Genomic DNA, 11,466 nt, shown 5'->3' with positions numbered 1-11,466 from the left:
CCACCCTCATTGCTATTTACTCATATTTGAATCTCCAGCGTGATCTTTGAGGCTGTAAAATTGCAGAGGTTGGAGATTTTCCGTCTTTCTCCCTCTGAACACTGGTGGAGTCATACTACCAGAGACACAGCATTTGGGTTAGCAGGGCAACTCCCTACATACAGACTACACCATCAGATCAAGGTGAAGTAAAAAACTGCAAAGCTTCTAGTTCAAGCTACAACATAATGCCCTACCCATCTGTTGACCCCAATTTTTAGCAACCCTGCAGGTCCAATTAGAAATGCGCCATAGGATTATCAAAGCTGTAACTTTATTAGAGCGGAAAATGCAACATCTTTCTTCTATAGAATGAATAGGTATGAATCACAAGCTTTTCGGTTAGCTGTTGAGTGCTTAACCAAATATTATGCTGAGTGAAAGAAATCAAGTCAGTCACAAAAGGGACAAATAATGGTCATCTCACTTTTACAAAATATCTAGAAGAGGCAAATATATATGGATCAAAATGGTTACCAGGTAAGGGGAGGACAAGGAAAGAATTTCAAAAGTGCCACAAGTTTCCATTAATGGTGATGGAAAATTTGGAAAACAACTAACTGGTGGTGGTAATGATTACCCAAACACGACAAACTTAATGTGAGCTACTGAATTATCCATGTTAAAAAGCTGATTTGGAAAAAAAAAAAAAAAGCTGATTTGGCAAATGTTTTGTCATAGAAATTTCTAACTACAATTTTTTTTTTTAAAAGTGTATGTCATTAATCCAATCCTTCTAGTTCCCCTTTTAAACCAATGTGTGTGTGGAGGAGGGGAACACCACAGTGAACCTAGTTATTATTCGTGCAGCCAAAACCACTAGGCGTCGGCCTGGCCCACACCATCACAGTGACCTACATCCAGCCGCCTTGTAGAAATGCAAACTGTCTCCTTGCAGTGTGGGAAGGAACGGCAAGGGGGAAAAGCAACGGCCTTGGTTCTACCTTAAACTATCAAACTAGTTTGAGTCCAACACCACTTTGCAATTGCAAACAAAGGCTGACCCGTCTGGTTAATCTCACACTGAACAGTTGGCGCCAACATTGCCAAGGGGTCAGAGCTGGGGTGCTCTGAGTCAGCAACAGCCCAGCACCGCCCTTGATCCTTCCTACCTTCGTACCCCCTCTAGTGAATCCGCGAAGAGTCTGGATCATTCTGGGGAAGGGCGGCCCCCTGGACTCTGATTGGTCCCAGGAAGCTAAGGGGCGGGACGCTAAGGGAAGCCCCTGGAATATTCCGGAATTGGCAGCCCAGCCGAGCGCGGTGATTGGATCTGGGGGAGAAAGGCGGAGCGCCACGGAGAAAGATAAATACGGCGCCACGGACCGAAAAGGCATAAACTACTGGAAGAAAGGAAAACGCTTGCTTTTCTTCTCCACTCCCTGAGTGCAACTCCTGAAGACTCGCCGCCAGACTTCGGCTTTCTGAAACAGCGCTCCTTGTCGCAGCTTCCGCCAGTCTTTTTCAGGTCTGAACTTCAGCGCCAGACCACAGCAGCGGTCAGACATGGCTAAAAACACGGCCATCGGCATCGACCTGGGCACCACCTACTCTTGCGTGGGGGTGTTCCAGCACGGCAAGGTGGAGATCATCGCCAACGACCAGGGCAACCGCACCACCCCCAGCTACGTGGCCTTCACCGACACCGAGCGGCTCATCGGCGATGCGGCCAAGAACCAGGTGGCTCTGAACCCCCAGAACACCGTGTTCGACGCCAAGCGGCTGATCGGCCGCAAGTTCAGCGACTCGGTGGTGCAGTCGGACATGAAGCACTGGCCCTTCCAGGTGATCAACGACGGGGACAAGCCCAAGGTGCAGGTGAGCTACAAGGGGGAGACCAAGGCGTTCTACCCCGAGGAGATCTCGTCCATGGTGCTGACCAAGATGAAGGAGATCGCCGAGGCGTACCTGGGCTGCCCGGTGACGAACGCGGTGATCACGGTGCCAGCCTACTTCAACGACTCGCAGCGCCAGGCCACCAAGGACGCAGGCGTGATCGCGGGGCTGAACGTGCTGAGGATCATCAACGAGCCCACTGCGGCCGCCATCGCCTACGGCCTGGACCGAACAGGCAAGGGGGAGCGCAACGTGCTCATCTTTGACCTGGGCGGGGGCACGTTTGACGTGTCCATCCTGACGATCGACGATGGCATCTTTGAGGTGAAGGCCACGGCCGGGGACACCCACCTGGGTGGGGAGGACTTTGACAACAGGCTGGTGAGCCACTTTGTGGAAGAGTTCAAGAGGAAGCACAAGAAAGACATCAGCCAGAACAAGCGGGCAGTGAGGCGGCTGCGCACTGCCTGCGAGAGGGCCAAGAGGACCCTGTCTTCCAGCACCCAGGCCAGCTTGGAGATTGACTCTCTTTTTGAGGGTATCGACTTCTACACGTCCATCACCAGGGCTCGCTTTGAAGAGCTGTGCTCTGACCTGTTCCGTGGCACCCTGGAGCCCGTGGAGAAGGCTCTGCGTGATGCCAAGCTGGACAAGTCGCAGATCCACGACCTGGTCCTGGTGGGGGGCTCCACTCGCATCCCCAAGGTGCAGAAGCTGCTGCAGGACTTTTTCAATGGGCGCGACCTCAACAAGAGCATCAACCCCGATGAGGCGGTGGCCTATGGGGCAGCGGTGCAGGCAGCCATCCTGATGGGAGACAAGTCCGAGAACGTGCAGGACCTGCTCCTGCTGGACGTGGCTCCCCTGTCACTGGGGCTGGAGACTGCTGGGGGCGTGATGACTGCCCTGATCAAGCGCAACTCCACCATCCCCACCAAGCAGACGCAGGTGTTCACCACCTACTCTGACAACCAGCCTGGGGTGCTGATCCAGGTGTATGAGGGTGAGAGGGCCATGACTCGGGACAACAACCTGTTGGGGCGATTTGAGCTGAGTGGCATCCCACCGGCCCCCAGGGGTGTGCCCCAGATCGAGGTGACCTTTGACATTGATGCCAATGGCATCCTGAATGTCACGGCCACTGACAAGAGCACTGGCAAAGCCAACAAGATCACCATCACCAATGACAAGGGCCGCCTGAGCAAGGAGGAGATCGATCGCATGGTGCAGGAGGCAGAGAGGTACAAAGCTGAAGATGAAGTGCAGCGTGAGAGGGTGTCTGCCAAGAATGCCCTGGAGTCCTATGCTTTCAACATGAAGAGCGCTGTGGAGGATGAGGGTCTCAAGGGTAAGATCAGCGACAGTGACAAGAAGAAGGTGCTGGACAAGTGCCAGGAGGTGATCTCCTGGCTGGATTCCAACACCCTGGCTGAGAAAGAAGAGTTTGAGCACAAGAGAAAGGAGTTGGAGCAGGTGTGTAACCCCATCATTACTGGACTGTACCAGGGGGCAGGTGGGCCTGGAGCTGGTGGCTTTGGGGCTCAGGCTCCCCGGGGTGCCTCTGCATCTGGTCCCACCATTGAAGAGGTGGATTAGGGGATCTTTGCTGCCTAAATTCTTTGAGGTGATTGGAACTCATGGACATTGCCTTATCCTTTTATTTTTATACTACTTGATTTTACCTTTTCCTCCCTCCTACAGTTAAATTGCAATCTAATGATAAATAGGTGTCTCTTGTTAATGATTTTGTAGCATAACTGGATGTTTATTCTAATTTGCATTTTAATATAAGTCAGTGATACAAACTAGTATTTTGTGAATCTCGATCTTCAAGTGAGTCAACACTGCCACCCTCTGTCTACTTTTTGCATTGCAAAATGTGCAAAGTCAATTTTTTTATATAACTTGTTTGCTTAAAGTTAAAAAATAAAATACTAAAAAAATGCATTACATTTTTGTATTCTTTTTATTTGGAGATGGTTGCTATATTAAAAGTTGGAGAGTTCTTCACAGAACTTTCTAGCAAGAAAGGCCTGCTGGTCTCCTTGTAAAAAATAAGATATTGGACACTCTGGAGTATGAATCTGACATAGAATTACCTTGAGTTGGAGTCAGCTTGATGGACTGATTTAATCATTCTCAGTACATAAATTATGTAACGCTCCACTAACCAGGAAAGGGGTACCTATATTAATAGCCATGGCTGGTTTTTGCTGAGACAACTGCATGAAAGACATCTGTCAGAAGGCAAAAAGTTGCAGGTGCTCTTTTTTAAAAGAGATTGGACATATCTGGGGAAATAAAGGGATGAGGATCTCAAAGGGGTGTTAAGAATTCTCTGAATCGACTAGGCAGAAAAAAAGGAAGCAAAACGAAGGGTAATTTCTTGCTCATTGCTTTGCTTCCTGCATTAATGAGTCCTTGAGTTTTATTTTGCACTCTTCACCGATGGGTTTTGTAGGATTTTATTTAGCTTATAAATTGTGGGGTTTGATGAAACATGCTGGTTCTTTAAATTCCAGCTCTCACAAAGTGCAAATTAATCTGGCCCCTCCCTGCTTTGTTGCCTCCTTTTAAAGCAGTCTATCTAAATAGTCTTCTAAAGTTTTAACATCATTTTGAGCAGAAATAGAAACAGTATCTTGAGCTGTGACCACACCAGATGCATTTAGCCAAGTGAGATGCTGCTAAAAGTGTGCCAAGGCAGCAAAAAAGAAGTGGGTCATGTGCTTTTTCAGGTTCTTTGTATCATCTCATTAGTGTTCACAACCCTCTAGGCATTCTAAAGCTTTTGCAGGTGGTCACTTCAGCCACATTTAGATCAACATCAGGGCAGCAAGTGATAGTTATCAGGAAGATTTTTGATTTGTTGGTTTTTGGTGGTTTTTTTTTCTCCAAACTCAGTACTATTGATATTTAAAGAAGCCCTTCTGAAAACTTGAAAGGATAGCTATGAATTGCTTCTGACTTGATAGCAATGAGGGTTTTTTGAATTGTTGTTAGGTGCTGTTAAGTCCAATAACACTCAAAGCAACCCTATGAACAACAGACCTGAATTTTGCCCTATCCTGTGTCATCCTCCTTACCTGTGACACAGACATCCTCATTGCTGCAGTTACTGTATCAATCCATTTCTCTAGGGATCTTCCTCTCCTTTGCTGACCTTTGTCTTTCCAAGCATGATGCTCTTTTCCAAGGAATAGACTTGCCTAGCTACATTTCTAAAGCCAGGAAGTAGAACAAACCCTTTTGCTTCACAAGCCCTTTGAAACACACATCTCATCCAAGTCACATTAAAACTGGGAAAAAGGGAGCTCTGGTGGCCTAATGGCAAGAAGCTGCTCTGCAAACCCTAAGGTGTGTGATTTCGAATCCACCTGATGCTCTGCTGGAGAAGTCTAGGCAGTCTCCTGTGCCAGTTGGAAAAAAGGCATGGAAAAAACCCCTAAATGGTTCATTTGAAACAATTAAGAATCTTCGTTTACATATTTGCATATATTTAAAGGTGTTTCTAAAGTGCAGCTAAAGTTTAAAAGTATTGTACCAGAGGCTACTTCTGATTATTTTTCACAGGAGGGAGCTCTGGTGGCCTAGTAAAAAGAAGCTGTGCTGCAATCCCAAAAGTATGTGGTTTGAGGCCACCAGTTATTCCACAGAAGGATGGGCAATCTCCTCCTGTGTGAGTGCCTCTGAAAACCCACTAGAGGGTTAGCTATGGATTAGTTCTGACTTGATGGTACATAATAACAAGGAGTAATGGGAGCTAGGACAGGATAGTGACCTTGGGATTTTCTCGTGGTGAGAGTCTAAAGGCTTGTGAAGGAAGGTTTAAAGGTTTTGACAGATTTGCAAGGGCTATGATAAAAAATTATGGAAATCTCCAGAAACATTAATAGGTATAAAAAGAATGTCTCCTAACTGGGGAAGTGCTTAATTTGAAGGCGACATCAGAATAGAAGTCATTTGCCTACATATACATACATCTTGGAACTTTAAAGCAATCTGGTTTTTTTTTTTATTATTTTTTATTATTTTGTGTGCGTGTACCGTCAAATCAGATCTGACTGGTACAGGAGGATATTGCGCCTCCTTCTCCGGCAGAGCATCTGGTGGATTTGAACCGTGTTCTTCTGGGATTGCAGTGCAGCTTCTTGCCACTAGGCCACCAGAGCTCCCCTAGCGATCTGGTTTTTAAGTCAGCCACAAATTGAACCTGGTCCCTGGCTGCTGAAGATGTATCAAGATAAAGAAGTGAATACTATAGAATTCATGGAAGAGACTTTTAAAAAATTTTATTTTTTTATGGAAGGCTGATTATGTTGGGCAAAATAATTGCAGAGGAAGCAAAACGATGCCTTTTCTGTAGTCACAGTAAGTAGTCTCTGTTGTACTGAAGGGATCTAATTTATGACTAAAACAGGAGATTGATTTAGAATGGTTTGTAGGCCCCAAATCATCCTATGTGACTTTCTCACAAACACGAAAAAATGATGCCACCTTATATAACTAAACACTATTTGCATTGTAAACAGGGGCGGAGGAGTAATGAAGGGGCCAGGATGGTGGGATATAGGTAAAACTTAAGTGAATTAAGGAAGGTTGGTTTGGTGGCCTAGAGGTAAGAATCTTGCTGCCAGTATGAGGTTGTAGATGGGCGATCTCTTGTCGTGCAGTCTACTGCTTCTGAAAATCCTCTGGAGGGTCAGCTATGAATCTATTCCTACCCCACAGCAACAATACTGAATTAAGAGTCAAGAGCAAAGACTAAGAATGGGGCCTGTAAACATCCCCACCCCAATTAGATTGGCTCACAATCCACCTTGTGACATATGATGACATTTCACCAACTCATTGGGGTAGAGTCGAAATCAACTCTTAGTTGTTTTGAGGCTGTAAATTGCTCGGGAGGAGGTTGCCTATCTTTCTCGCGCTGAGTAACTGGTGGATCTGAATTAACAGCCTTTGGATAACAGCACAGCTCCTTACACACTAGGCCACTAGATTTCTAAAAAGTGGTAAACATCCCTCTCACCAATTTCAGGTTGCTGACGAAAAAGACAGCCTAATGTGTCTGACAGATCTGTAGATTCAGGTAGACTTTCCTGTTTGGACGGGGAGAAGCAACCTAAATCCAGGATAACAAACCCCAAGATGGAGACAAGTGGGAACTCTACAGTTAAGGAAGGAGCTCATGGGTTGTTACTGTTCCTTGAGGATCTATTGCTTTTCCACAGGCCACTCTTTCCACACAGCCCGCAAGGGGGCGACAGAGCTGCAGCACGCGCGCGCATTCTCCCTCCCAACCTCCCCGCCTCTGGGGGCCTTCTCCTGTCTGGCCACCCAGGTCCCCTGTTTTTGGTTTGGGTGTTTTTCTATCAAATTCACACAATACCTCCGATTATTTGTACAAAAAAGTGTTAAACATACTTCCAGATCTCACTTTCACTCTATTAAATTTTTAACTGAGAGAACGATGGAGAAAATGGCGCGAGTCCGGTCAGGCATTTGAGAAGACCGCTATGCCTGGTTAGGTCCTTGGCCCGCGTTGTCATAAATAGCCTTGGCTCCACCTTTAATGTTCTTTCTCGTTCCGTCCACGAATCTTTTGTGCATGTTCCTCATGGGAGCTCACTCGGCTACCCAGCTCTTGGCGGTGATGCTGATCCCGATGGGAGGCAGCGAGGCTGGCCACGGAGCCCAGCATCATCTAGGCACTTTGCAGCATTCAGGTACCGTTGGGCCCGACTGGGTGAAGGGGGCATGATCACGGGCTGAGAAGGATGAACTATTGTTACAGACTAGAGTTTCTGATTGTCTCCGTGACGCCATTGTTAGGAACTGACCCAGCCTAGGGCAGGAGGAGCGTGGCTGGAATCGCTTCGGCCTTTGCTGACTGCTTGGTTTTTTTCTCAGGCTCCTGAGTCCCACAGACGGTTCGGTAGCGCCACGTGTGGTGAGTGTTGTGCGAAGTGGTTCGCGGAGGTCGCCCGGGTGAAAGGGAGGACGGAGGTTAATGATGACCCCAGGTGATTCTGAGTGTCTCGCTGACGCCATCACCGCAGCGCGCTGACAACCCCCCCACCTCCAGGACCTGCATCCCAGATTCCAGGGTTTGGGGAAGAAACAGAGCCAGGAGCCCGTAATAATTTTTTTTTTTCTTTTAGCGTTTACTCCTTCGTTAGAGCATTTGGGATGTTTACCTTGATGGTATTTAGGATAAAAAGTGAGTATCCTTTTCCAAGTTCCTCTGCTGATAGTCTGCCCGCCCCTGAGCCCTTTCAACACTGTACTCATTGTACTTGGGGTTCTTATAAACGATCATGTTGTATATGCCTAGTGATAAAAGAAGATCTTTTTTTTTTTTATATTTCTGAATTTTGTAGTAAGTTGTCCTTCCATGAGCTTGAATAAGTTTCGCTTTAGTCAGTTACTTTAAGCTCTGTTGTAATTTTTGAGACTATTATATTAGAATATATGAAATCTTATTTTAGGGTGACTTGTCTTGAAGTAAATCCCTATCCCTAATTTGAGTATGATGATTTCTCAGACTAGAGTCTCTGACACTTGGTCTTGATGTCAAAAGTAAATTCTGACTCATTTGGGGAACTGGGTACTTAAGTTGCTAAGAAAGGGCCAGCAGGGGTCCTCAACACTCTGCTTATCCATCTCCTAATGGGTTATTCCACTTTTTCACGGCCAGGGCAATGTCCCAGTGACTGAAATTGATCTGGGAATAATGTGGACAGATGGCTAGAGCACCAGTGGTGATTCTTGATGGAGTCTTCCATTCCCCTGGGCTCCTAAGGTAGGTGCCTTCCGTCTTGGTCTACAGTCCTAATGTGGAAATGATGACCTGGTTGGACTAGAGTCTCTGAGCTGTTTTCTGAGGATTTTTGAAACCACCTGATCCACTTTTCCTTTCCCTTATCCCTTGCTTTGTTTATAATCTGGATCTACATGCTTCTAACACATACTCTTTATGAAATTCTAGGATCTTGCAGATGCAAAGAACATCACCTAGAAGCTTGGCATCTCCTGTATTGATGTATAACCAGCCGACAACTTAAGGGGAAATTATCTAGAGATTTGGATTGATCTTTTTTTGGCTTTATGTAAAATGAATTCTAATAAAATAAAGCACATTTTTTTGTCTATGATATGCAAGGTTTTTAAGAGGGTAAACAATTACCACAGGCCCCCTTTTTTTTTAAAATGAGTCAGTGAAAAGCAATATGCTCTAGATTATTCAGGTTTTGTTAGGGAGAAGTTATTTGTAGGCATTTACAAGTTAATCCAACGCCACTAAAGGTGAGCCTGCTAAGTGAACTCTTGAACATTTCTCATTTTCCCCCCATCTTTACGCCTGTGCTACCATTTTAAGACAATTTTTTAAGTCCATTCTCAAATGTGTCATGTTTTACATGTAAATCTCTGGTGGTTTCTATGATACAGATCATCTCCTGATAAGCTACCAAATGTATACAAATTCTTAGCTTTTAGGTTAGCATTACAAACCATTTATGCTACTTGTGGGCTTGCTTGGGAGGGAATTTTTTAAGTGGATTTTTCCACTTCTCTACCCTACATTACATTAGAACTGCCAATACAGGTTTGGTGCATGGTGTCCATAGGAACCAGAATTGAATCCATAACATAGTCAAGAAATTGTGACTGTTGGCCTGACAGGTATGCTAAGTTTATTTAACCAAAGCCATGGTAGTTGGTTGTGGGGTTTTTTTTTGTGTGTGCTTCGTATTGTGAGTTTGACAGTGATTAAGACAAAGACTTGATGCCTTTGAATCATGTTGGCAAGAGGTATTCATCAGGGACTGCCAAAAGAACAAATCTGTTTCGGAGGAATTGCCACCAGGGTGTTCCCCTGGTAAAACCTCAAATTGGGCTTGTCAGGAAGCACCAATCCTTGGGAAAATTAGAGGTGTAGTCAAAGAGGAAGACGTTTATTGAGACAGAACAGTAGAAATTGGGCTGCAACAGTGGGCTTGAGCATAGCAGAAATGAGGGTGCTGCAGTATAGGGCCAAGTTCTGATCTGTTCATTTTGGCAACCCTGTGAACAACAGATCTGAACCCTGTCCTATCCTGTGCCAATCTCACAATCTGACACATTTTAACCCATTGCTCCAATTGTCAGTCCATCTGTTTGGGGATCTTAGCTATCTTTCCACCTTTCTAAGCATGACACCCTCCAAGGAAGAACCTCTCGAACATGCCCAAAGTAGGTAAGATAAATCTGTTCTGCACCATGTTTACAGTACACTTTCAGCAAGAAAGGTTGTATCTGCATACCAAAAATTATTGATGACCCTCCCACCTGCTATATTCTTCAGAGTCCAGTTTCTTGAATAAGTTAACTCAGCATACAGATTGACTTGGTAGGGAGACTACAACCCCTGATACCTTTCTTAGGCTTTAAACCATGTCGTGTCCTTACTCTGTTTGGTCTGTTTTATGTGAGCATAATGGAATGTTCTGGGATTCCCATTTTTAATGTTAGCCCTAATTTATGAATCACAGCCAATGCCTTTGCATAATCAATAAAGTACAAATAGACATTGTTGTAATCTCGCAGGTGGGGTCCATCTGACATCAGCAGTGATATCCCTGGTGCCATGCCATGACTTTTTCTGAATCCAGCTTGAACTTGGCAGTTTTCTCCATGTACTGTTCTGGATGTCTGCCTGATGCTCAGTATTTTGCTTGCATATGTCAATGACAATATCTGATAATTTCCACATTCTGTTGTTCATAGGGTAGTTACGAATGGAAATAAGGTTGGCAATCAAAAACTATGTAGGATATGCAGGGGGTTGCCATAATCAGCTTGTGACTGCCCTCTGATAGGGAAAAGTTGGACTCGGCTATGAGTTGGCTAAGGGCACATAGCAATAGCAAAGAAAGCATGGTTCTGGGTTATTCTAATTATTCAGCATGTTGTAGTGTCTTGTTGATACTGTGTACCCTAGAGTCAGAATTGACCCATAGCTGACCCCCTCCCCCCCAGCGGGTTTTCAGAGGCTTCCGGTGAGCAGCTGGTGGCCTCAAACGGTGCCTTTGGGATTGCAGCGCAGCTTCTTGCCACTAGGCCACCAGAGTCGTGTTTTAGGATCAAGAAATAAGCTGCATATGTATTTGTTTGAAACATTTAGAAAGACCTCAGTGCTTGTCTCCCGGAGCTGCTTATACTCATCCCCTAGTGAAGTTCCTTTATGATTCACATAAATTCTAGCATTTGAAAAGGCCTCATCTTAGAACAAAGGAATGTTTGAATTATAAACTCTGGTTAACATCACCATACTCTTTACCTTCCTCCAGCCAAAACTACTGTGTTGTGTTTTTCCTTACAGAGGAGAGTTTGTGATCTGAGCAAACGAAGCAGTAGCCAGTTAAGGTTTCTTCCTAGTCAGTGCTAGAAAGAATTGTTTAATTGGTGTATATCTTTTAAACAAAGTCTACCTTGATATAAGTATAGAAGTCAGGGTCACCTTTCTTTAGTTTGCTGTAATCCACATTCACTGGAGTAGAACTTGTATTGATGATTGGGTTCTCGTTTGTTTCATGGTGTTCTGGGTTA

General features: G+C 45.2%; 1 protein-coding gene and 1 pseudogene across 1 annotated transcript; one reads left to right on the top strand and one right to left on the bottom strand.

Annotated features, from left to right (window-relative positions):
• Window positions 1–1,547, bottom strand: part of LOC102860845 — a 16,599-nt pseudogene extending 15,052 nt beyond the window's left edge.
• On the top strand, window positions 1,459–3,731 carry LOC102849960 (heat shock 70 kDa protein 1-like). The gene has a single exon (XM_006896170.1). The coding sequence runs from the start codon at window positions 1,546–1,548 to the stop codon at window positions 3,469–3,471; it is 1,926 nt and encodes a 641-aa protein (XP_006896232.1). The 5' UTR covers window positions 1,459–1,545; the 3' UTR covers window positions 3,472–3,731.
• Window positions 3,732–11,466: the final 7,735 nt, after the last annotated feature.

The sequence above is a fragment of the Elephantulus edwardii genome, unplaced genomic scaffold, assembly GCF_000299155.1.
Source record: "Elephantulus edwardii isolate Elephantulus edwardi_28Jun2011 unplaced genomic scaffold, EleEdw1.0 scaffold00184, whole genome shotgun sequence".
NCBI classification, from domain to species: domain Eukaryota; kingdom Metazoa; phylum Chordata; class Mammalia; order Macroscelidea; family Macroscelididae; genus Elephantulus; species Elephantulus edwardii.
The sequence above is the reverse complement of the archived record's forward strand: the minus strand, read 5'-3'. Positions and strand labels throughout refer to the sequence as shown.